This window comes from Talpa occidentalis, unplaced genomic scaffold, assembly GCF_014898055.3.
Source record: "Talpa occidentalis isolate TD23 unplaced genomic scaffold, MPIMG_talOcc4v2.1 talOcc4.3, whole genome shotgun sequence".
Classification (NCBI taxonomy): Eukaryota; Metazoa; Chordata; class Mammalia; order Eulipotyphla; family Talpidae; genus Talpa; species Talpa occidentalis.
This window is the reverse complement of record NW_023603184.1, coordinates 41,523,569-41,551,456: the sequence shown is the minus strand read 5'-3', so window position 1 is coordinate 41,551,456 and position 27,888 is coordinate 41,523,569. Positions and strand designations below refer to the sequence as shown.

Below are 27,888 nucleotides of genomic sequence, written 5' to 3'. Positions count from 1 at the left end.
TTTGCTTTAGGGGATGAGTCTTTAAAGATGTTACTGAGATGTATGTCATGTAGTGTTTTACCTCTATTTTCTTTTATGGTTTCAGTTTTTTTTTTTTTAAGATCTATCTATCTATCTATCTATCTATCTATCTATCTATCTATCTATCTATCTATCTATCTATCTATCTATCTATCTATTTGTTCATACAAGCACTGGGTACAGTCAGAAGCGCGGGAGGGTGAGAGAATTCAACAGAGCCAGAGCAGGGAGCAGAGCAGGCAGAAGGACAGAAGTACACTGCTGAGGGGAGCAGCGAGTGGCAGGAGAGGTCTGCGCGCCATGTGGGACCCTCCTCTGGAGGCCGGGGAGCAGCCGGGGATCGAACCGGCGCTACAGAGGCTGCGGGCAGCTTCGCAAACCAGCACTCAACCGCTGCGCCACCAGGGAGGCCCCTGGTTTCAGTTCTTATGTTCAGTTCTTTTATCCATTTTGAGTTGATTTTTGTGCATGGTGTGAGGTAGTGGTCTAGTTTCATTCTTTTGGTTATGGTGGTCCAGTTTTCCCAGCATCATTTATTGAACAAGCTGTCCTTGTTTCATTGTATATTCTTTGCTCCTTCCATTTTATTGTTGAAGAAATTAAGGCTTAAGGAGACTTGCCCAAGATCATAGCATAGCATAGAAGTGGAAGACTTCTGAGGATTCTGAGGCATCCAGTTCCAAAACCTATACTCTCTCCATTATATCTCCATACCTCTTCTTCAACCTTCATCCCTTTCTCCCAGTACATCCTACGCAACATACACACACACACACACACACACACACACACACACACACACACACACATACAAAGTAGATTTACCTTCACTTTTGGCCTGTATCTCAGGTAAAGTGTCCTTGTGTACAAACTGAAAGAAAGGGGAAGGTGGAAGACATATCAGACCAATTTTTAATTTATGCAAATTGGCTTACTGACAAATTTAACCTCTGTATATGTATTCTTTGTTCATTTAGAAAGTTTTTTTTAGCATTTAGTCTTTGTAAACCACTTGGCAAGATGCTAAGAAAAAACAGAGAAATGATCAGTTCTCAGGCTGTGACCTACGCATGTTTACAGTTTAGTGGGAACATTCTACTTGTGCCTGTTATGATTCATACCATGATGGCCAGTTTCATCTTTGACTATACAAGACAGTAAGAATTAAGGTACAGATTTTAATATGATGGGACTGTCTCGATAAACTCATTGCAAGTTGAAAATATTACAAGTTGAAAAGGTATTGAATACATTTAACCTCCCTGATCTCAGAGCTTAGGTTCCTCCCTCCCTTTTCTCCCCTGCCACCCAGGGTTCATAGTGACCTCTCCCCTGTATGGCCCCAGGTATGTGTGCTGTGTAGCTTCCAGGTCTTGTAAGTGATCCACATCTATCTTTTCAAAGTTTCTTTAGGGTAATGCCAAAGGCATACTGCAATCAAAGTAAGAACCACAGTTTTCACAGTAATGGTTATTGATAGGCTGAGACTAGCAAAAAATAATCTTCTTCACATTATCCTTTAAAATGAATCACCTCTGAAAATGAGATTGGATTCTAAAATCAATGCATATAGCAACAGTATAATTAAACTGATTCCTGAAAAACTCATTCAATTGTCCATAATATTTAGCACACACTATAGTATACCTAGTATAGTATACTATTTAAATGTATTCAAATAGTAATATACAGTATATCATGAATACACATACAAAACATAATTTTTAGCTTGAAAAACTTTCCTTTAAACAAAGAAAGAAAAGGCGAAAGAGCATGTACATGTGGATTGGTGTGATTTGATGTGGTCATGATGCCACCCTCCTATGTACCAAACCGAAACTGTAAATACTCTAACAGGTTTTCAAAAGTTAATCTCTGTAAGAAAGTTGCCACCTCTTTATTTCTCTTTATGAAAGAGAAATTTATTTCATAAAGAGAAATAAATGGACTGGGGCAGCAAAGCCCTGAATTCTAGGGCAGTGGTAAAGGGAAGGGGGAAGTGAGAAGCTCTAGCCTTTTCCAATAAAATATAATGAGTATTTTGCAGTAAGAAATGCAATAAGTAAAATAAATATACTTTAAAAGTTAAAAGAGTTCTTCCATGATTAATAATCTTGAGCATGAATTCAATGTTTTTTCTCCTACCGCTCTATCCCTCAACTTGTAGCTTAAACTTTTTGTTAGAAAAGTAGAACTAAAATTAAATACTAAGCACCCTTTCTTCTCACTTCTCCTTCACTCCCCCGATGTGATATATTTTCCAACTGCATTCCAGGGAACCCTGAGAACTGATTATGATATATCCCTAACAAAATTCTCTGTGACCCTCTGAGGTTGATAACACTAGAGCAAATATCAACTAGTATTTACCAGCTGTTAATCCCAAAGGAATACTCTGTACTAGAGAAGATAAAAACAATAGCTCATGAAATCTATATTGCCCTGTGCCTCCTTGACCTGGGAATGCAATGTACCACTCACATTCCTCACACACCCCACCTCACTAATAATCACAGCACCCCTGACATTTGGGGACCTGGCTTCTTGTAGGGTATTAGCCTTGCAGATTCCCTTGGTGGCTGCCTTGTATATAAGAAATTCCTTTGTGAAAAAACTTATTTTGTATCTCAAGAGTTTGGCTTTCTGGGTGGTGACTGAAAGACCTGGTTTCGTCATTTATAATCTCACAATAAATAGCCAAGAAGAGGTGAAATTATATTTGTTATGTTATATATTCTCTAGATAGGTGAGATGCAAATGCTATTTTGGGGAGGTATTCTAAAAATTTCACTTGAGTAAATCTTCCCATTTGTTCAAAGGAAAAAATCCCCTCCCCTTTCTCTACCATATTTCAGCTTTCTCAATTCTTTTTTTTTTTTTTTTTTTTTAACTTTATTATTATTTTTTTTTTATAGAGGCATGTTTTATTTATTTATTTATTTGTTTGTTTGTTTGTTTTGTTTATACATGCACTGGGTACAGTCAGAAGCGCGGGAGGGTGAGAGAATTCACCAGAGCCAGAGCAGGGAGCAGAGCAGGCAGAAGGACCGAAGTACACTGCTGAGGGGAGCAGCGGGCGGCAGGAGAGGTCTGCGCGCCATGTGGGACCCTCCTCAGGTGGCCGGGGAGCAGCCGGGGATCGAACCGGCGCCGCAGAGGTCGCCGGCAGCTTCGCAACCCAGCGCTCAACCACTGCGCCACCGGGGAGGCCCAGCTTTCTCAATTCTTGAGAAGAATTTGAGGTTAAATATAGCTTGACCTCCTGGTAAAGAGATCAATAGGTCATTTGACAATATTTACTGAGTAGTTACTATGTGACAGCCATTGTTTTAAATATTTGGGAGAGTGGTAGTAGAAAAGATAAAGTTCTTGCCTCAAGGAACTTGTCTAGTTGGGGGAAGTAACCATGTAAATATACAACTGGTTATAAATACTTTGAAGAAAAGTAAGCCCTGGGTAGGGGGAAAGAGTGATATGGAGGTATTTGAATAAGATGATGTTTGTTTTATTTTTTTGGTGTAGGGTGGCTGGTGGAGGAGACAGGTGGTAGAGGCCATGATGGGGGACATACCATTGACCAGATGTTGTTTATTTTTTGGACAAGGGAAAAAGCTCTTAAAGTGGAGGTATCTGTATATGCAGTCTGGCAGGAGGGGAGGGTACTGAAAAAGTCCATTTACCAAGAAATCAGGAGAATCTGAGAGTAGCTCAGATTCAGGTTTCTTAGGAAATAGAGAGCGGAACTTAGCCTCAGTCATCACAGCAGCTAGCATCTCAACAACTCGCCGAAGGTACACAGAATAAACAGAGTTCTGATTCCCTTTTTTTTTTTTAAGATTTATTTATTTATTTATACAAGCACTGGGTACAGTCAGCAACGTGGGAGGGTGAGAGAATTCACCAGAGCCAGAGCAGGGAGCAGAACAGACAGACTGACGAAACACACTGCTGAGAGGAGCAGCAGGAGGCAGGAGAGGTCTGCGTGCCACGTGGGACCCTCCCTGGTAGCGGTAGCTGGGGATCGAAACGGTGCTGCAGAGGCTGCGGGCAGCTTCGCAGCCCAGCGCTCAACCACTGCGCCACTGGGGAGGCCCCCTGATTCCATTTTTGCCATATATCGCTGACTTCCAACAGAATCTATTAGGGGAGCAAGGGATGATAAGTGACAGCCACTTTATTTCAGGTAAGGAGCCAAATTAAGCTGGGGACTTCAGAGAGTGATGCCTTCCAAGTCTCTTACTCAGGGGATCTGGCAGCTTCCCCCAAGCCCCACCCTCCCAAATTTGTTCTTTGCAAAGGTATCCTGATCAATAAGAAATGAAAATGTTCATATCCTATTTCTACTAAGAAAGGAGATGAATGATCTCCTTAAAATATAGAAAAAGTGTTAGAAGTCAGTTAGTATAACTGTCTCACATTAAAGATGAAAAAACCAAGTTTCAGAAAGGGAAAGGGACTTGTTTAGGATTACTACGGAGAGGCAGAAGGCAAAAATGAAACATAAGTTCCTGATTCTGGGCCTCGCAGTGGCTCAAGGGGTTAAGCACAGCACTGTGAAGCTATCTGTAGCCTCTGCAGCATGAGTTCGATCCCCGGCCAGCCAGGGAGCTACCACAGGGAGACCACTCCTGTCTTGCCCGCTGCTCCCCTCAGCAGTGTATGTCAGTCAGTCTGCCAGTTCTGTTCCTTGCTGGTGAATCCTCTCACCTCCCACATACCTCTGGCCAGTATCCCAGTTCCTGTATGCATAAATAAATAAAGCTTTAAAAAAAATTCCTGATTCTGTCTCTGATATTTTTTAAATTTTTATTTATTTTTTTAATAATAAATTTTATTTTTATATTCCCCATACAATTGCAACCCCTTATTTTGACCCCAATCCCTCCCCTCCCGCCCCTACCCCCATAGAGTATCTCTGGTTCATAGTTTTTTGTTGATTTTGATCTTCACTTTCTTATAGTAATTCATTTTCCTGGTCCCTTATTTACTGTCTCTGATATTTTATACTTACACCATCCTACATGCAAAGTAAAACAAACAAACAACAAAACTTCCAATAGACTAATGAAGTCTCTATTTCCTACCTGAAAAGTATGTGAAGATAAGAACCGAGTCCAGTTAAAATATGCCACCATGCATGAAATTGTGTGGTAACACCTATGATAGGTGGCACCTGCTTGCGAAAGTTCCTGTGTGATGAGAGGGAAAAATCACCATGTTAAATTTTTTATCTATTTAGCAAATAATACCTTCAGTCTTAGAGTATTTTGAAACATCATTCTCAAACATTGTTTAATATCCTTTAAGTTTTCCTAGTACATTTCAAAGAATAGTATTTTTAGCAGAAGTTCCACTGAGAAATGTCTCTGTTGTCAAAATAAACATAGGAAATAGTTTACTGCTCTTTTGGAAAATTGTAATTAACAGATTAAAAGCTTTGAAAAGTCATGACATAAATTAAAGTTTGTCATTTTTTTTAGGTGACCTACTGATTTAAGGAATCCTTTAGGTACGATCTCTTTAATACCTACAGAATAGGTGTTGCCTTTAACAACACTTTGGGGGAAAACTGGTCCACTCAGCTATTCACTCAAGGAAACTAGATACATGCTTTTCCTGTGCCCTGCACACAAGGATCATATTCAAAGAATATTACATAGAATAAAAAGTCCTTTGGTATCTATTATTTCATTTCAGAGTGAGTCTCTGAGGTGGGTATTATTAACTTTGCCAGATTAGTAACCTAAAATTCAGAGAGACTGAGTAGCCCAAATCACTTAGCTGGACCTCAAAATTTAGATCTGTTGATTAAGTGTACAGGATTTATTAGAGGGGGTAAATCAATGTGAAACAACAAATGATTTTTATTATTTCCCTAGCTACTCCTATTTTGAGTAGCTATTTTGAGCTCTATTATTACTCTTAGAACTTACTTTCATAGTGGCTCTTAGCCAGAGGATGTTGACAGCAGTACCAATGGGGGTTCTGATGGGTGTTAGTGATTCAGAGTCACTCTCTTAGCTCTAAGCAAGGTGTATTACTTGATCAATACATTTAATGTCTACATTTACTTATCTAAGATTTTATTGTTGAAAATTTCAAATGAGTAAAAGAGAAAATAATAATATACCCAAAACCAAGCTTCAAAAATTATAACTGAGGCTAATCTTGTATCATCTATATTCTTAATCCACTTCTACCCTCCCATATTATTTCAAAATACCTGATATTGTATCATTTTACTCTACATGTTCTAGTATCTCTAAAAGATTAAAACCTCTTAAAAAAAAACCATGCCATTTTCACACCTAAAATATTAATAATCATTTAATATAATCTAATATTTAATTACTGATCAAGTTCCAATCACCTCATAAATTTTTGTTTTTTTACAGTTGGTTTGTTTGAATCAGGATTAAAAAACAATGAACACACTGAGTTTGATTAATATGTCTCAACTCTCTTACATCTATTATATTCTTCCTTCTTTCCCTCCTCTCACAATCCCCAAATTTATTTGCTGAAGAGACCAGGTCATTCATATTATAGGTTTGTCACAGTCTGAATTTTGCTGATTGCCTCTCTGTGGTGCTTTTCAAATATATTCCTTTTTGTCTTCTGTTTACTCAAAACTGTTAGGTTATGGAATTTTGAGTTGAAAAAACTCATTAGTTTAACCTATTTAACATGTTCATTTTATGGAAATAGAGGCCCAGAAAGACAGTGTCTTAGTAATAGATAGGAGTTCAGAAAACTAAATCTAAGATTCAACTCCAGTTAACACATAACTGTTGACAAGATGGTGAAAGGAAGCAATATTTAAAACACTTAGAAAATAACAGTAAGCCTTTTAAAGTATAAAATTAATATATGTATTTTATATGCTTATTACAAATCATTCTTAATCCAGTAAAGCAGATTAGGCAGATTTCAAAGACCTAGTTAATAATTGATTACCACTGTATACTTCTCACACTCCCCCAACCCCACAGATATTATAAAATGTTCTTAGGTCCAACTTTTTGGGTAACTCAAACAAGTGTTCCTGGAATTTAACTTTATTGTGCTGTACATATCTTAATTTCAACCACAGCAAAAATTCATTTCAGAGCACTAATAATTCTATATACTTAGGAAATTCTGTGCTTAATAGACTATTTCCAAAACATATTTTTCAAGATTGAAAATATATCTTACCTCAGTGAATCACAAAAGATGTTATCTATGTTCCAAAATAAAAATCCCAATAAAAATATACCTAAGGATGTATAACCCAATCCTCTAAGCCAAGGATAAACCCTGTGGGAAAAAACAAAACGAAATTTTATCAGCTCATGTCATAGTCAAGAGTCTGGAGTCATCACTTTCATGAGAAAAAAAGGTTTTCTTTAGAATTAAAAGCAAAACTGAAAACAAAACAAAAAAAAAAACCCAGCAAAAATCTATCCATTAAATTTTGTTTACTATATTGGGTACTAAGAGAGAGTATGACACTAAGACTTCACTAAGTGTATCAAGACAGTAATCTGAAAGTGCCAGTAACTATTAGTCCTATGGAAGAGGGAGGGTGTGGGTGGAACAAGATTAACATTGACTGAATCATCTGCTCTGTGACAGGCACTGTAGTAAATTTCTTCCTCTCTTGTATACATACACATATAATACAATGTAGCATACAATTCAATGAAATATTCCAATAAACCCTGATGGAGAAACTGAAGCTTAGTGAGCTCTCCAAAATAATAACACCATTTTATGTTTTTACAGTTTCTATGAGGTACATCTGAGTTATATTTAGCTGCATTTATTTGACGTGTACATTCGATGAGTACATCTGTTTATATCCATAAGATCAATATCATAATCATGATAATAAATCCACTACTTCCAAAAGCTTAGCTTACATTTTTAGAATGTTATATAAATGGAGTAATACAATTATATATCTTTATCGTATGGTTTCTTTGATTTGGCATAGTTATTTGGAAATTCATCCATGTTGTTTTATTGCTGAGTATGTGTTGTGGCTATCTGTTTTCCCCTTGGGAGGTTCTAGGCTCTGTCTCACAGCAGTTTACTTGTGAGGATCTGGAGGAGGTGAGTCTGGTGTCTGCACTCTGCCACCATCTTGCCACACCTCTTCTCTACTGTATAGAGAGACCACAATTTGTTTATCTGCCTTAATATCGGTGGACATTTGTGTCGTTTCCAGTTTTTGGTCACTACAAATGAAGCAGCTATAAATATTCATAAGTAATAAATATTCATTCTTTCATTTCTCTTGGGTAAAAAATTAGGAGAGGAATGGTGGTACCTGAATGTTAAACCGTTTAAGATACTGCTAAACTATTTTTCTAAGTGACTGTATTGTTTTACATTCACATTCTCACCTACATTTGGTATGACATCAGTATTTTTCATTTTAATTGTTCTAGTTTAGGTGTATAGTGGTATCTCACTGTAATCTTAATTTGCATTTTCCTAATGACTAATGTTATTGAACATCTTTTCATGTGCTTATTTGTCATCCACATATCTTATCTGACACAGTATTTGCTAAATCTCTGCTCATTAAAAATCCTGCTGGTGGTCTTATTGTTGAGTTTTAGGAGTTCTTTAAGTATTCTAGATGTAAGTCCCTTGTTGGATATATATTTTATGAATATTTCTCAAAGTCTGTGACTTGCACTTTACTTTTTTCTTTTTAAATTATATATTTTTTTAAAATTGAGGTATCATTGGTTTACCATGCTGTATATGATCTAGAGGTACAGGTTCATACCTCTTCAGATTTATGAATATTTCTCAAAGTCTGTGACTTGAACTTTACTTTTTTCTTTTTAAATTATATATTTTTTTTAAATTGAGGTATCACTGGTTTACCATGCTGTATATGATCTAGAGGTACAGGTTCATACCTCTTCAGATTTATGATACCACACCAAACACCAAAGCACCCATAATCCTTTATCATAGCATATTGGACTCTTTGTTCATGAACCCTCAAATCCCCTCTCTGGTAGCCTCTAATTCTATAGTCAGATTTCTATGGTTTGCTTTAGTTTTGCCTGCTCCTTTGTTTTATTTCTCTATATTCCACATACAAATGAAATCATCCAGTACTTGCCTTTCTCCTACTGACTTACTTTGCTTAGCCTAATTCCCTCTAGTTTCACACATGTTGCTATAAATGGTAAGATTTCAACCTCTGGGGTTTTATAGCTGAGTCCATTGTGAAAATATGCCACGTCTTCTTGATCTACTCATTTGTTGTTGGGCACTTAGGTTGTTCCATAATTTGGCTACTGTAAATATGCTACAATGAATACATGTGAGCATAAACATGCTACAGTGAACACAAGTGAACAAAGATGTTTCTGTATTCTTTGGGTAGCTACCAAGGAGTGGGACTGCGTGGGATTACGCGGTAGATCCATTATTTGGGAAGTACACAGCAGAATGGATAATAATTCTAGGATTATAACCAGGAATGACTGGAACAATTCAGCAAATACAATTCAGCAAATCTAGCTTCTCCTAGATTTTGAATGCTGAATACATTCATATTATTCCTTTTTTAACAAGAAATTGAATAGCAGCAAATTTCTGTATCCTTAATAGCAGACACATTCATTTTTTCCAATTATCAGTTTCTCATCCAAGGCATTAGGAAGATCTTCCTAAACTCATACGTCATACTGTTTATTTACTGAGTAGCTACTGTTTAGCTAGGTGCTGTGTAAAGTACTCACATGAACATTTCTTATTTAATCTTTATAAACTCTGTAAAGATTGTGTGTATTTCCCAAATGACCTTTCTGGAACAATGATTCTTTGTGGCATTAATAGTTATCCTTGAATAATGTATTTTTTATAAAAAGATTTATTTATTTATGCATACAATAGCTGGGGTTCAGGCCAGAGATGCAGGGGGTGAAAGGATTCACCGAGACAGAGTGGGGAACAGAACAGGCAGACTGATTGAAATACACTGCTGAGGGGAGCAGCAGGAGAAACAGGAGAGGTCTGCTGCACCATGTGGGTTGCTCCCTGGCGGGCTGGGGATCTAACTTGTGCGGATTGCTTCATAGCGCAGTGCTTAACTCCTTGCGCCACCAGGGAGGCCCTGAAAAGTGTATGATAAAGGGGTTCCCTAGTCAAGTAGTTTGAGAAACAAATTTTTAACTAGAGGATTTTTCAAGGCCTTTAATCCAATGACATTATCTTTATAAATATTCAAAAGAATACCATTGTACATAACTTTTCCTCAAATTTGTTAGGACTCTTGTTTTCACTAATGAGTATTAATAACTTGCTAAAAGACTGACTAGTATTCCTTGTAACTTGTCATAATAAATGCTGACTTACAGTTTTCTATCAATATCCCTGCTAGAGTTGGCTTTTATGTGTTATTTCAATTCAGGCAATAGATTTACCACTTGAAAGTACTCTAATCAGAGTGTTGGTGATCCAAACTTGTTACTTACCATGTAACAATATAAATAGATCTTAGTACTAATGTGAAGACCAACATCCCATACATGACCTGAACAAGAAAGGAAAAATGAAGTCAATACAATCATGACTATGGCAAAGTAGTTTTGCCTACAAACTATTTTTGCCTACAAAAATAGTCCTAAATGCAAACATTTATTATATTTTAAAGAGCAGAAAGTTTTAAAATGTGTAATTATGGAATTAAGAGTCATGCTAGCCTCTGAGGAAAATTTAAGAGCCTGCTTGTGAATAACCAATATCAGAAGTCCTATGTCACTTTTAATTTTGAATGGTTACCTACAATTTTAAATATCTGCTTTAACCTGAACAAATGCTATAATTATGCCTCACACTCCCCATATCTTTACCTTCTCTTCAGCTACATGTTCAAAACATGATTCTATTTCCCATTTTATAAAGATCTAAATACAAACTCTCATAAATGTTTCTGAATTCATATATATCTTCTCCGTGCATTCTTTCTCCAATTTCTAGTCTCCAAGGAGAGAGGTGCCCACTTTTCCGTGGCTAAGGTTAATCCATTACCTGTGGTTTTTATTCTACCTTTTCCTAGACTTGGTCTATCAACTAACCTTTCTTTTCTATTTGAGCACTGGTAAGTACGTTACCTGGAAAATTGAGTCTAAAAAGTATGAAACATTAAACATAAAAATGTATAGTATATAAATGCACAGTTTGACAAATATTTATGAAAGCAATAGTTGGGAAAGTATATTCAGGTCAATAAATGGATCCTTGTTAACAACCCAGAAGTGCTGCAAGTGTCTCTTCCCAGCTCAACTATCTCCCTTCCTCCTTCTACAGTTTCCTGACTTTTACAATAAATATTTTTCTTTTCTTTCTTTACATGGCCGGTAACTTAAATGAGTCTCCCAAATATTCACTCCTGAAACAATAGTTTTTATTTAATTTACAGTAAAATAATATTGTATATATTGTACTTGTTTTTGTTTTATCTTTTAGGATTTAATTATGTAGTATATTTAGTCATAATTCTAGTGATTAAAAATATAATTTATTTCCGACTTGTACTGTACTGGTGGGTATTTTTGAATTATTTTCAGTTTTCACTACTATGGACATTCTTGTACACATGTATACAAGTTTCTCAAGGGTATGCAGCTAAAAACGCAATTGCTGGGTTGGAGAATATATGTATTATCAAACTTCGCAAGAGAGTTGAATTGTTTTCCAGAGTGGTTATACCAATTACCCTCCAGTCAATGTGTATGACTGTTTCTCTGTAACATGTTTTCATTTTCTTTATGATGAACCCAAATTCTTAAATGATTTCGGTTGTCTGTGTCTTATAATGGCACAGCTATTCATTTATTTAGACATTCTCTAATATCTCTAAATATGTTCTATAATCTCTTATATATACAGGTTTTAGATGTTTATTTTAAATTTATTCCTAGATGTTTATAATAAATTTTATTCATTTTATTTAAGTGGTACTTATTAAAATTTCATTTTCTGTTTGCTGCTGTTATATATAAATACAGCCATTTCTGTATAATGTTTTTATATCATGTGAATTTACTTTCAAAAGTCTCTTCTAATTCTAATAATCTATAATCATCTACAGATTTTTTAGGCTTTTTTTTTGCTGTTTAATGAAAATACAAGTGAATAATTCCACTTTTATTTATTTGCTTTTCAATAAGCTTAAATCTTTGAGGCTTACAACATTATAGATTCTGTGTCCTAAGGCTTTATCAGGAAGGGTGCTTCGGAATTTGGCAGGAACCATGTCAATGTTTCCATGCATATGAGTTACCTTCCCCAGAAGACTGGTTTTATTTGGTTTGCCACCAAGAATCACTGTGTTGTTCTTTCTTTGTGCCCACAAGCACATATCTTGCCTAGAGAGAATTCAGTTTCATTCTAAGCATTAAAAAAGAGCTTCAATTTTAGGAAGAGCTGTGCACTCTCTCTGGTTCCAGAGCCTCTACTTTGAGCAAGAATGGTCTGTACCATTCTTTTTTTTTTTTAAGATTTATTTATTTATTTATGCTGGGGTACAGGCCAGAGGTGAGCGGGGGGAGGGTTGGGGAGAGGGTGAGAGGATTCACCAGAGACAGAGTGGGGAACAGAACAGGCAGACTGACTGAAGTACACTGCTGAGGAGAACAGCAGGCGAGTCAGGAGAGGTCTGTGGCGCCATATGGGTTGCACCCTGGCCGGCTGGGAATAGAACTCGTGCTGCAGAGGCTCTGGACAGCTTCACAGGTTGCGTCTTAACCCCCTGCACCAGCAGGGAGGCCCAGTCTGTACCATTCTTAAAGTCCTATTCCTAGCATGCCTCCACATGCTCCAAAATGGATGAAAGAACTCTAGATTTTCTAAGTATACATTTGTAAGTGATTTGTGAATATTTACAGTTTTGCTTTATCCTTTTAAACTCAGTTGTTTTTATTTCTTTTTCTTGCCTGAGTGGGTCAGGACCTCCAGCAGAATGTAAATAAATTTAGTGATAATGGCCCTTATTATCTCATACCCATATTGGGTATAGGTTAAAAAGATATTTTTAAATAATCTTTATTAGATTAAGAAGTTCTCATTTATCTCTAGTTTGCTAAGAGTTCTTAAAATAATAAATCAATGTTTACCACATATTTTCTCATTTCAACATAATTAGGTAATTTTTATCCTTTAATATTTTAATATTCTTTTTAAATATTGGTTAATACTCTAACTTTATATTTCTGGGATACACTCAACTTAGTCATGAATTTTGCAAATATTTTGCTGAGGACTTCTTACTGTAAGTATAACTCTTTCATATTATCCTTGTTGGTATTAAAATTAACAGAATAATTCCAATTAAAATTTCGTTAATTTCAGCATGAGTTGGAGAGTATCTCTTTTTGTTCCATTGTCTATACGAATCTGTGCAAAGTTGGAATTATTCTGTTAATATGTGGTAGAACAGTCTAATGAAGATTTCTGATTACCAAATCAATCTTGTTTAATTATAGGACAGTTTGTATTCCTTATTGTTTTTATAGATTACACTTCTTCTAGGAATCAAAAAATATATTGGTATATAAATTCAGGGCATTCCTGGTGGCCTAGGGGTTAAGTCTCAGTGCCATCACCAAGAAGTCCTGAGTTTGATCCCAGATCAGGGAGCTAACCCACATATGGCACAGCAGACCTCTCCTATCTCACCCACTGCTCCCCTTAGCCATGTATATCAGTATATCTGCCTGTCCTGATTCCCATTGTTTCTGGGGAATCCTCTCACTCACCCCACACCTCTGGCCTGCACCCCAGTTTTTCTATGCAAAATAACAAGAAAACAAATGTTCATCACATTCAATTATCTGCTAATTTTCCCAGGACTTGATGTGATACTCCCTTTTCATGTCTGATATTGTTTACGTTTGTCTTTTCTCCCTTTGATCAAATTCACCAAGGAAATATCAATTTTACTTATCTATTTTGTCTGATATTAAAACAACTATACCATATTTCTTTCACTTAGTGTTTACAAAGTATAGTATTTTTCCAAACTCTTAATTTTCTTTTCTTTTTTTTTTTTTTTAAAGATTTGTTTATACAAGAACCAGGATACAGGCCAGATGCACGGGAGGGTGAGAGGATTCATCAAAGACAGAGCGGGGAACAGAACAGGCAGACTGACGAAATACACTACCAAGGGGAGCAGTGGGCGAGACAAGAGAGGTCTGCCAGGCCATGTGGGGTTCTCGCCGGCTGGCCAGGTTCGAACCCATACTGCAGAAGCTGCAGATAGCTTCACAGTGTGGCATTCAACCACCTGTGCCACCAGGGAGGCCCCCAAACTCTTAATTTTCAACCTTTCTGTATCTTTGTTTTAGGTGTACTCTCTTGTAAGACCTTAATATGACCCCTACCTCCTACTTGAGGTCTCTCTGTTAACTAAAATCCATCAAACATTTATTGAGTACAGTATTAGACTTTAGGATGTAATGGTATGAATAAAGGGCAAATATACAGCAATAATTATTTTGACTGACTTTCAATATTTCTTCAGAGTTAATATTGTCCATGTCCCATTCATTCTGTCCTAGTCCTTGGATTAAGCCAAAATGAACTGGTCAGTTATTTGGAATGCCTTTCCATGTTTTTGCCTATAAAACTTGTGAAACTGTTTTATAAAGTAATGCCTGCATTTAGTTTAAGAGTATATTAGCATAACTATGATCTAATTATATAGGAAATACCAACCGTTTAGCCTTATATGAGTTATTTCTACTGACTTCCAAAATGACTTTTATATCCCTATTTTGACTGTAATTATAGGAATATGAAATCACAGTCAACTAGTTTAGTCCCTTCATTTTACAAATGGAAATCTAATGCCAAGGTAAATGAAGTGACTTGTGTGAGCTTATACAGTGAGGCAATGTTTAGATGGTAGAAACTCTAGATTCTTCCAACCTCAGCTCTTGGCTTTTTCTGTTAGTTTCTTTGCTATGTTTGGGCAATTGGTTATCATTAATATAATGCGTAAGCCCATTGCAAACTCCAAATGCTTAACTCCATTACCTATCCCAACACACTTTCCTACTCACTGGGGCTTTATGTATTATTACTATGTTTATTGCCTTGTCCTTTGCATTATCTTACATTACTTTTATGATATACTTATGAATAATACCTTTCCTGTTTTGAACCTTTTACAGGTGTGACTACAAAGAATAGGCACAGCAAAAAAATTTATCCACAGATAACAAAGTGGCAAGAAACTGAGATTCCAAACTTCAAGAAACTGAAATGGTAAGATTCCAATTTCAGACCAGAGCTCCCTTAGATTAGAAAACATTGTTTTATTCTCCTTTTCTATCATCTTGAAGATCTTGGAAGTTAATATAAATCTAGTCACAAATTCCAAAGCTATTTCCCACATACAAAAACCAAAACAAATTTTCTAAGTTTCTGTTTGTAAAATACCAACTTATATGAAAGAATGAGAGCAGCAGTCCAAACTTACAAACATTCTCAGAAAAAGCAGTTCTCTTTGCTTAAGAATGATAACCAGAAAATAATTAGGGGGAGAGTTTTTTAAGCCATAAGTATAAAATATTAATTGTATTTACTTAAGAGAGCAGCAATAGGATATTCTAGTTTAGACATGTGAGGCGAAAGCCTCTTCAAAGAAGCTTCACAAAGTATTGAAAAATACAATCATGTCACAATTGGGGGCCAATCAATATAGGTATAATTTCCCTACATGCAATAGATATATTTTGTAGTATTACCTTAGATCATCTAAGGAGATATGCCCTTGTTTACATGAGCACTTCTTTTACATATTAATTCCAAGAACATATACCACACATTTTTTAAAATTTTTTTTTAAATGTTGCTTTTTGCAGACTTTACTATTTTTTATTTATTTTTAAAGACTGATTGATTGATTGATTGATTGATTTATACAGGCACTGGGTACAGTCAGAAGCGTGGGAGGGTGAGAGAATTCACCAGAGTCAGAGCGGGGAGCAGAGCAGGCAGAGGGACCGAAGTACACTGCTGAGGGGAGCAGCGGGCAGCAGGAGAGGTCTGCGCGCCATGCGGGACCCTCCTCCGGTGGCCTGGGAGCAGCAGGGGATCGAATAGGCACTGCAGAGGCTGCGGGCAGCTTCGCAACCCAGCGCTCAATCGCTGTGCCACCGGGGAGGCCCCCACCTCTGTTTTAAACACTGAACTGTGCTAGGATATTTACCATTTCATTTTCAGAAGTTGTATTTGCATATATTTACTGAGAAAGGAAAACACTGTCTTGGTAAGTATTGTTAAACAAATGTGTAATAAATATTTTTTAATTACCTGATGGAATATAGGTTCCTTTACCTTAAGGTAAACCTGCAAAATAATAAAAGAAACACATGTGAATGAAGTGCATAATGGGAGAAGAAAACCTGACACAACTTTACAAATTCCTCTTCTGCTTACCTAATCTGCTATTTAGATTTACTCCAGCCATGTAAAACTAGTCAGATTAGGTGGTATGCCACAGAAGGGTTAGAACCAGCTAGAACAGTTTTCCTCCAGTTCTAGCCTAACATGGTAAACTAAATGTTTCAAACCAGTGGTGAAGTAAGTACTCTGGCCTCTTCACCTCCGTATGAGCATCAAAGAGGGGCAAAAATGCACAGCTATGCAAAGGGCTGAAATGATTTTTTTAAAAAGATTTATTTATTTATTTATACAAGCACTGGGTACAGTCAGAAGCATGGGAGGGTGAGAGAATTCACCAGAGCAGGGCACAGAACAGGCAGAAGGACCGAGGTACACTGCTGAGGGGAGCAGTGGGCGGCAGGAGAGGTCTGCGCGCCATGTGGGACCCTCGCCCGGTGACCAGGGATCGAACTGGCGCTGCAGAGGCTGCGGGCAGCCTTGCAACCCAGTGCTCAACCGCTGCGCCACCGGGAAGGCCCTGAAATGATTTTTTTGATGATCCCTCTAATATATCTATTCAACCGCAGAAACAACTCTATATTTAGAGACAGCAGTTAAATTTTAAACTGTGCTACCTGTTACATGTTTGAGCAAGTTATTTCACCAAAAATACTCATTTTTCCTTATCTGGATAATGAGAATAATAAAGGCCAGGAAAATAAGCTTAAATACATGAAAGCAGGTGGCAAGTAATAGGTTTTCAATATGTGAAAACATATAAAACTATTTTTTTCTGCTTTCTTCTACTTCTAGAAACATCTTAGCTAGATTCACCTGGATTCATTCGCAGTTATACAAACTATGTGTTTGAGGTTCCAATGTCATGTGGGTGACTGAATTCAATGCCTATTTAAAATTTAGCATGCATTTATTGCCTTGTAGGAATACACCTTTAAAATGACATGGTAGAGAGGAATCAAAATGTGAATTTGAATCATAACCCTGAAATGACTTCTATCACTTACAAGACAAAGTTCTTATTTCAGAACTTTCCATGATCTCACTCCTGCCCTCCTGCTCTCCTCGTTTAGTTCTCCTCCAAGGCTTCAGAAAGTACAAAATATGCTAGTTTCGTGCTTTTGTATCTTTAAACATGTTGCTTTTTACTTTGTTCAGAAGTCCTCCCCTGCTGGCAAACAATCATCTTTAAGGATTGGGTTCAAATGATACCTCTTTCTTGAAGCCTTTTTTGACCCCTTATCTGTTTAGCAGAAACAACTACTCCCCTTCCTTTATAGTTCGCTGTCCCATGAATAAACTTTATGGCAATTATTTATTAGTTTGTTTCTTTCCCTTACAAGGAAAGTCTCTTTGACAGCAAGGACCTATGCATCAAGATCTTTATATCCTCATTTAATGCAGTGCTGATCTCACAAACTTTCATAAAATTTTACAATTTGGTTACAGAATTTTTTATTCATGAAGGAAATTTCTATGATCCCTACAATCATTTCCTTTAAGCACCTATAGAGTTTTAATAGTATATGTGTATGAGAGATTATATATCTGTAACTCTAAACTTAGTAAGAAGAATGCTTTTCATCTCTGAAATTTGTTATTTCAAATACATATTTCCATTTATATAGATTCAGATTCTCATTGTTACTAATAAAAAGATGCAAAAGAGCATACCTCTTAAACACAATTTTTTTTTGGCTTTATTTATTTATATTTTTTCATGTTTACATGAACTTACTTTATTTTTTTATTTTATATATTTTTCACATCATTTTTCATTTTTGCACAATGTATGCATTTTCATCTTGGTTACAGTCTCCATACAATTCCCACCCCCCTTGTTTTGATCCTACTCCCTCTTCCCCGCCCCCGCCCCCCAGTAGTGTTTCTCTGGTTTATAGTTGCTTGTTAATTTTGATTTTTACTTTATTATAATTAGTCTTTTTCCTGGTCCCTTATTTAGATTTTCTAAATTCCTGCTATGAGTTAAAGACAATATTTTTAAATTGGTTGATAACACTATATGTTTTGGGGATACAGGTTCACACTTTTTTCAAATGTATGTGATCACACCACACCCACCACCAATCACCTATAATCATTAACCTTAGTCAACTGGGCTCCTTCCTCCCTTCACTCCCCAACTCTCCTTCTGGTAGCCTCAGTTCTGCAGTCAGATTTTAAGAGTTTACTTTGGGTTGGTTTTAACTTTCATGCTTTATTTCTTTATAGTCCACACACGAGTGAAATAATCATGTATTTTTTTTCTCCTTCTGACTTATTTAAGCTAAACCTAATACTCTCCAGTTCCATTCATGTTGTCACAAATGGCAAGAAGTCATGTTTAAATAGCTGAGCAGTAGTCCCATCATGTAAACATATCACACCTTATTAATTCATTCTGTCATTTAGCAGTTAGGTTGTTTCTACATATTGGCTATTGTAAATAGTGCTGGATAAGCATAGGAGTGAAAAGTATCTCTTCCAATTAGTGTTTTTGTATTCTCTGGGTAGATACTTAGGAGTTGGACTGTTGGGTCATATGGCAGATCTACTTTTAATGTTTTAAGGAATCTTCATACTATTTTCCATGGGGGGGTGGGGGGGGATAGCCACTTACACTCCCTCCATGTACGAGGGTTCCTTTTTTCAACTTCCTTGTCAATACTTGTTGTTTCTGGTCTTTTTATGGGCCATTCCCCCTGCTGTGAGGTGGTATCTCACTGCTTTTGATTTGCATTTCCCTGATATTAGTGATGATGAGCAATTTTCATGGGTCTGTTGTCCTTCTGTAGGTCTTTTTTGAAGAGGTGTCTATTTGGATCTTCTGCCTATTTTTGTTTTTTTTTAATTGTTTTATTTGTTTTCTTCCTTCTGAGATTATGTGTTCTTTGTAGATGTTGTATATTAGCCCCCTTTTTGGATGTGTGATGTGCATCCCGTTCAGTAAGGTGTCTCTTCATTTTTTTAATGATAGTTTCTTTCCTTTCACTACATTAATTACAATTAATTACATTAATTGATGTGTGGATGTTGACCCACTCTTGTATTCCTATATTTTTTATCTTTCCAAAGAGCCAGCTTTTGGTTTCACTGATCTTTGTACTATCTTTTTTATTTCTGTTTTGTTTATTTCTGTTCTAATTTTTATTATTTCCTTCCTCTTGCAGCTTTTGGTTTTATTTCATTCTTTTTCTAGTACCTTAAGAGTATTTATTTGTGTTCTTCTTCTTTCTTCTTTCTTTCTTTTCTTTCTTTTCTTTCTTTTTTCTTTCCTTCCTTCCTTTTCTTTCTTTTTTCTCTTCTCTCTCTCCTTCTTCCTCTCTTTCTCCTCCTCTCTTCTTTCTTTCTTTCTTTCTTTCTTTCTTTCTTTCTTTCTTTCTTTCTTTCTTTCTTAGATTTATTTATTTATTTATACAAGCACTGGGTACAGTCAGAAGCGCGGGAGGGTGAGAGAATTCACCAGAGCCAGAGCAGGGAGCAGAGCAGGCAGAAGGACCGAAGTACACTGCTGAGGGGAGCAGCGGGAGGCAGGACAGGTCTGCGCGCCATGTGGGACCCTCCTCCGGTGGCTGGGGAGCAGCAGGGAAGTGAACCTTCGCAACCCAGCGGCTCAACCGCTGCGCCACCCGGGGAGGCCCCTGATCTATCTTTCTTGATGTAAGCCTGCACTCATATGTTTTTCTCTCTTAGTACTCTTTTAATTCTGTCCTATAAGTTCTGGTAAGAACCTTTCTTCTTCATTTTTCTCCAGGTATTTTTTAATTTCTCCTTTGATTTCCTTGTTAACTCAACAGTCACAGAGTAGCACGTTGTTTAGTCTTCACATATTGAAATTTTTCCTGCTTTCTTTCTGTGGTTGATTTCTAGTTTGAGATCATGGCAACCAGAGGAAATACTTGATATAATTTTAATAGATCTGTTGACACTTGTTTTGTGACTCAACATATGGTCTCTCCTGAAGAATGTTGCAGGTGCACGTGAGAAGAATGTGTACTCAAGTTTTTTGGAAGTGGAGAGCCCTATTATATCCTTTTGGTCTAATTTCTTATTTAAGGCTATTGTTTCCTTATTGATTTTCTTTCTAGTTGATCTCTCCACTGATATAAATATGTGGGGAGGGACTGCTGAAGTCCCCTATTACTATTGTGTTGGTGTTAATGACAATTTTTGTTAGGCAAAAGAAATTAGAGTTCTTGCTATATGGAGGTATTAATTCATAACTATATGACATGTAAGCTATTATTATCTTCATTGTAAAGATGAGTATGATTAAAGCAGAGATTACATAATTTGCCTGAATTTGTCTACAGTTATTAAAGTAACAAACTCATATCTGACTGATTCTTAGATATACATTTTCATCATCAACTTTAAACTTACAAAGGGGTATCAAGATTCTGTCACCAATTCTTCATATGAAGCTGGTTGACCAGACAAGTCACTAAAACTCTCTGGACTTTTTTTCCTCTTTACACAGTAAAAAGATTTCCTTTCACCTCTGTAATTCTAAGATTCTTTCATAATTAGCAAGCAGGTTATGCAAACAGGGCAATGTAGAAGCAGAAGAAAATAGTGTATATGCTCTTTCAACCTCCTATTCACCTTCTGTCTCCATCAATCTACTGCTTACAATATTCTTATTAACACCACTTGATATTTTAATTAAAATTTTTGGGGTCAAATATAAATCTTCATCCTCCTCATCCTCTCAAAGCAACTAATACTGTTACTCCTGGAAAATCCCTTTGTACTCTGTGACAGCAAGCTCTCCTAGTTTTCCTGTATCTGTCATTACTTGTTTTAGTTTCCTTTGCAGGCTCTATTCCTTCCATCTGACCTTCAAATGCCAGCGCCCACTGTACAGCATGATGGGTATATTTAACAAGACTATATTGACTATTAAAAATTTGTTAAAAGAGTAGATTTCAGGTGCTCTCACCATACACAAAATGTGGTAACTATGTGAGAAGATAGGATAATTGGTTGGACTATAGTAATCATTTCCCTATGCATATGTCTAGCAAATAAAGATGTGCATTTTAAACATATACAACTTTTATTTAAAAAGTGTTGATTCTTAAAAATGAACAATGATGTAAAAAATAAAAAAAAAATTGACACCCAATCTATTTGGTAAGTCTCAGATTTCATTAATATAAGGTACTTTAATTTCAAGACACTCCAAAAAGAAATTTATCTTTACCTCCTCTGACACAAACTTCATTCTCTTTTCTGCAAAATCAACTCTTCCTCCAGGATTCCATTCTTGGTTAAGGACCTTGTGTGTGTGTTGATGGCTAGGCCATAAACTGAGAAATCATTCTAGATAGTTCCTTTTTTCACTCCATTTCTACCCCCTCTACTTAATGGATCACAAGTCCTGAGGATTATTTATGATACTTGTTTGCATCCATACAGATATTTTGCTTCAGTCTGAGTCTATTACCTTGCCTAAGTAAATGCAGAAGTCCCTGGGACTAGCTTCATATTCTTTTAATCCATTCCTCCATAACCAAAGTAATCCTTCTAAAATAAATATCTAATTATATTTTTTCCTTTACTTTAAACCAGTTACCACCTTGAAGATAAAAATCCAAACTTAAACATAGCACACAAGGAAGACTCTTTATAATCTGACATTTGTCTAATTCACTCCTTACCACTTAACATATGTTTTAGCATATTAAATTTCTCCCAATTCTACTAGCAGGGATGATTTAGTGAAAACCCTCCCAATTCTATGACAGTGATGATTCAATGAGTAAAGTTCTCAGTATAGTATTTGGCACACAATTAAGTGCTTTAAAATGACAGTCCACTATGCTATTCCAAAGTTCTCTTACTATCAACAATGTAATACTTTATTTAGAAATGACTCACTACACTCTTTCATAGGGTGCCAACAAAACTCTGAATAATCGGTTGTAACTCAAGTGCCTCCCCTCTGGGACATTCCTTAAAACTCAGTCAAGCAATCTTTATTCATCCTCCTTTACCTCACTGCCATATATATATATATATATATATATATATATATATATATATATATATATATATTTTTACCTCAATTAATGCAATAATCATCTTTTAATGCAATTCTTTGCTTACAAGCGTGACTTCCCTAGTTGTACGCACTCCTAAGCATAGCAACTACCCCTTAGTTATCTTTGCATTTTTTACTGCCAGTTATGGTAGGTTTGTAGTAAAAGTCTGTTGAAATGAATAGTCTCTTAACAAAACATGTAATTTATTCACTTTAAAGAAAAAAAGCACTAGGGTGGAATCAGAAGTGACCAGTTATCGCAACTTATTAGAAAAAGGTTAACCATTAAAGTAGCCACATAAGCCTAATGAAGCAGAGCCAATCTCTTTCTCTCTCTTTCACGTTCTTTTTTTAACAATGAAGTAATATGTTCATGCTTGAAAAAAATTTAAGTTTTTCCCCACTGCTAGTAAATATTCACCTTTTGTTTTCCCCCATTAAAAAAATAAAAACAGGTTTAAAAAAAAGCAACACTGTTTCAACTTCTTGTTGAGAAATAACACCTGAGTAGGCACAAAGGGGTAACATTTGTGAGTCATGTGCAGAAGCATTTCAGTTTGAACAGCAGGAAGCAAATGCTGGAAGCAAAATGTGCCAAACCCAATAAATGGCTAGTTCACTCCTTACCACTTAACATATGTTAAGGCTTAATTTGTTAGAAACAAAATACAACTTACTGTGGTTACTATTAAACTGAATAGAACTAAGGTAAAAAGCAGATGGTAGTTTACTGAGTTCTTGATCTTGAAACATTCAAACCTTAAAAAAAAAAGAGAGAGAGAGAAAGAGAGAGAGAGAGAACAAGAAACTTGTTTTAGAATATGTACTTAGGAAAGCAAACAGAATGCTGTCTTTATCACTTGTATACATATGTCTGGGTCTTGTGATACCCATTATTTCTTCTACCCATATTCTCATCTTAGAGAACCCAAATTGCCTATAAACTCAAAGAGGCAAGGGAGGTTGGAGGGAATCACTAGTAGGCACCTGAATTAAAATGAGTCAACAAGAGTCTGTCTCACGAAAATCTGGAGTCTGGGAGCCAGAGACTGAATCAAATATGTAGAGGGAGTCAAAGTATAAAACCATATGGACTCCAGGTTTGAAACTGATATTTAGACAGCTACATTGAATGAACAAGTAGAGGAATGAACAAAGAAGTGATGTGCAAAGAGGCAAAAATTAAGCAGAAACAAAGACTTGAAGCTATGTGGAGTAGAAGGAATAGGGAAAAGAGAGAGGGAGGGAGCTGCCCTTCCAGTTCTACTGAACTTCCTACTGTTGGTTTTCATATAATTTCCTAACATCCTTATAATAAATCACTCTCTTAAATAGAGCTGGCTTGAGTAGGTTTCTATATCTTGAATGATTCCTAAAGTACACAATTGTAACTTTCTCTTTACTTAATGTCTCCCCAACCACGTTGTGAATTCCTTGTGAGCTGATATAAAATCTTTTTTTTCTCACACACCTAATTGTTAGAATAGTATCTGACACATAAGAAATATTCAGTTAATAAGGAAATATGCACAAATATTTCACCATCAGTAAGTGTTCAACCTTTGAGCCTATGCTTTGGTGCAAACAATAAGACAGTTCTCTCAGTTAGCTAATTAATTGGCTGTGGGCACTAGGCCCAACTCCTATTTCTTTATCTGAAAAGAAAGGTGGTTGACCCAGAATGTTTTTATATTGAGTTCTGTGACTTGACAACTTATTCAAAAAAAGCTCATCTGAAAGCATTCTTCTAGATATCAGCAAACTATAATCCAAGGGCCAATTTCTCAATCCAAGCCTATTTTTGCAAATAAAATTTTACTGGAACACAGTCACACCCATTTGTTTACATATTATCTGTGACTACTTCCAACATACAGTAGCAGAGCTGAAGAATTGCAACAGAGACCAAAGGCCCACAAAGATGAAAATAATAATTATATGGCCTTTTACGGAAAAAATTTCAGATGAACTTCTTTCAATAATACAGTTTTCAAAATGCTTAGATTTTTGCATCTCTTTAAAAGATATTGTTGAGCTAGCAACGAGATCATATTAAAAAGAGTAAGATTTAAGTATCAGTGCTAGGGAACAGAAGGTATTATTTAGAAGATAAGGATACTAAGCTTGTACAGTTGTTTCTTAGTAATAGGGCTACCTTTTGAGAAATGTGTCATTAGGCAATTTAGTCATTATGGGAACGTCACAGAGTGTAGTTACACAAACCTAAATGGTAGCCTACTATACACCTAGACCATACGGCATATAGCTTGTTGTACCACTATCATCTATGAGGCCCAGTGTTAACTCAAATGTCATCAAGTAACACACAATTTCCAATTCTTACTACCTACATGAGTTTAGACATCTCTCCTAAGCTTATGCTTACATCCTTAGACAAGCTACTAAAAATCTCTGAGCTTTAATTCATCATATAAAAATGGAAAAATATAAATAAAATGGAAACAATATTGATTTATCTTGTATAGCTATGAGAATTAGAGACCATTTGGCATGCTGTCTAACAGAATTACAGGTACAAAGGTAAATATTCTTTTTATGGCATAATATATAAAATATTTATACAAATTTGTATACAGTCATAAGCCAAGAAAAGGCAAATTATGTAAGTGAAACCAAATAAAATTCTACCTAAATTATTTGTGGGATTATGAGACCACAAAAGTTAATAAGCAACATTATTATATCTTCACAGAAATTATACTCTACATTGATATTGCAAGTCTTATAATTTTCTACACTATTAACAATCTATGAGCAAATACAAATTTAAAATTATCAAGCAACCAAATTTTAAATATAAGTACTTACATGCAGTAGACAAATATACAACAGCTATATATCATTGGGAGTTCATCCAATAGCTAGAAGAAACAAAGATATCACGATGTGAATATTGTAGAGATGTAATTTTTATGCAAATCAAAATAAAACATCAGAATGATTAAGATGGTCAACTCATCTAATATCTTTTACTGATATTTATCATTATGTAATTTACTGAGGTGTGTATTTAGTTTACTGTTTCTAAACAAACAAGCTCATCCATCTACCTGTCTGTCCTAGTATATACACCTAAGTATGATGCCTCACTCACTAGGCAGCTCGGATCATTTGCTATCACGAACTATGAGACTGCACCTCCAAGAAAGAATGATGTCCACCATTTAAAGGTCAGTGGGTTCTATCAGTATTCGTTCACAATTCTCCCTCTTCCCATACCACTTAAGATGTATAAAATGTTCACTAATATACATTAGATGAGATACTAATGGCCCAAAAGTCATTTAATCTAACTACCCTTTATCTCTGAAAAATAGTATTATCAGCAATAATAGTAATTACAGGTATTATATATTAAACTACAAGCTAGATACTAGGCTAAGTGTTATAGGTGGGTTATTTCTAATCTGTAAACCAACCATATAGAATTTATTACCTACACATGCACTTAATCTTTTTTTAAAATTTAAATTTAATTTTATTACTTTAAAATTTTTTATATTTATTTTCTTACATCATTATTAATTTTTGGACAGTATTTGATTTCTCCCCTCAGGTAAATCCCCATATTTCTCCTGCCAGCACAGCACCCAATGCACTTAGTTCTTTAATATTATATCTACCATGTGCTAGGAAATGTGTTAGTAGTAGAGGATACAATGAAAATAAGACACAGTCACTGTCCTCAAGGAATTCATGGTTAAGTAAGGTAGAAGAAATGAAAAACATGTCAGTAAATATAGAGTCAAGTTTCCAACAAAAAAGAAGGTATTAGCAAGAAATGAAATGGGGTAGTAGAGAAAAGCATTCTAGGAAGAAGGAAGAGAGCTTATGCAAAGTGATATTTTCTGATAAACTATCAGAATAATGAAAATAGAAGCATTTGTGCAAGATCTTATAATTAAATGTTTTACATTCATTATCTCATTTAATTTTCACAACAAAGTGGGACAGAATTAGAACTCAAATAGCCAACTAGGAATAATAAATCTGAAGAAATTATACTCCAAACTTGAAATCACTCTTAAGAGAGGACTGTTAGTATTTGCTAGTAGTACTCAGTTTAGACAGGTGTAAAAATACTAGGCCTCTAATTTCTCTACAGCCACAATAAGTTTAGACTGATGGATGGTTCATTGACCACCAGAGGGATTCAGCTCTTAGCTCCAATGACTGTGCATAACAAATGAGGGCCTACCATAGCTGGGCTACATTTATCCTGAGAGGAGACAAGACAGGGAGCCTGCAAGGAATATTCACCATCATTTTATATAAAGACCAGTCTAGAGATGGAGAAGAGATGGAGAAGCTGTTTAAACAAGCCCTTATGCACTGATGAGCCTTTCCTTCTCAATCATTAGGAGAATGGGTCAGGTACCTTTTCTGCCTAGTTAGGTAAACAAGTCTTGTCTTAGCACATTCACCCAGTTGTTTTTTTCACATATGGGACATACATGCACTAGATTCCAGGGTTAATGCTGTAGGAGTAAGACAATGGACAGCAGGAATGATCCTTGAGAATTAAAAATTTATCCAAATCTTAGTTAGAAAACAGCTGTTGGAGGAATGTCAGAACTTGACAAAATGCTTTGTAAATTCTTCTAGTTATCTATAACTGTATAGCAAATCACCCCAAAAGTTAGCAGCCTAAAATAACAATATTTAGTTTACTTACAAATATGCATTTTGAGCAGGGCTGGGCAAGGATAGTTCATTCAGTATCAGCTGAGATAGATCAGTGGTGGGGGCTGAAGTCATCTAATGATCCACTTGTTCAAATTTTTGCGAGTTGATGCTGACTAGAGTATGGGATTTCAGGTGAGGTTCTGAACATGGTGCTGATTTCAAGGTAAGCATCCCAGGAGGACTAGGCAGATCTATACTGCCTTTTGACTCAGCTTTGGCAAAAAAAAAATATCCTACCTCTTCAGGACAGTCAATGTTATATTGTAAGAAAAGCATGTGGGGTGAGATATATTGGTATGAATATCTTTGGAAAACACAATAATCTGCCTCCTAAATCTCAGTACCCCTATGAACATATGGTAGTATGCATTAGGATGAAGGGTATTCTGATTGGCTTATTAGTATAACTATTTCTCCAAAGCACCCTGGCAGTCTTTTAAAGTGACTTTTCTTTAAAACAAATGTAAACATGAATTTTATTATAAAATATCTTATGTTTACTGCAGAAAATTTGGAAAATGTAGAATGGCAGAGAGAAAGATGTAATTACTGGTTATCTCACAGTCCCTGGATAACTACAATTTACTATTCCAGCACATTTAATCATTCATTCGTGTGGTTAAATGCCCGTCCTCCTTTCCTCCCTCCCTCCCTTTCATTTATACATCTATTGTGTGCATGCCATGCAT

General features: G+C 35.8%; 1 protein-coding gene across 2 annotated transcripts in view; it reads right to left on the bottom strand.

Annotated features, from left to right (window-relative positions):
• The window catches only part of ACER3 (alkaline ceramidase 3), an 85,929-nt gene that overhangs the window by 2,154 nt on the left and 55,887 nt on the right, over positions 1 to 27,888 (bottom strand). For both annotated transcript variants that reach the window (XM_037523008.1, XM_037523009.2), the window contains exons 4-10: positions 25,322 to 25,374; positions 23,170 to 23,251; positions 16,357 to 16,392; positions 10,509 to 10,567; positions 7,219 to 7,320; positions 5,106 to 5,210; positions 847 to 892 (exon numbers count right to left, since the gene is read on the bottom strand). In XM_037523008.1, coding sequence (XP_037378905.1) covers positions 847 to 892; positions 5,106 to 5,210; positions 7,219 to 7,320; positions 10,509 to 10,567; positions 16,357 to 16,392; positions 23,170 to 23,251; positions 25,322 to 25,374 — 483 coding nt within the window. The remainder of the gene's footprint in view (positions 1 to 846; positions 893 to 5,105; positions 5,211 to 7,218; positions 7,321 to 10,508; positions 10,568 to 16,356; positions 16,393 to 23,169; positions 23,252 to 25,321; positions 25,375 to 27,888) is intronic.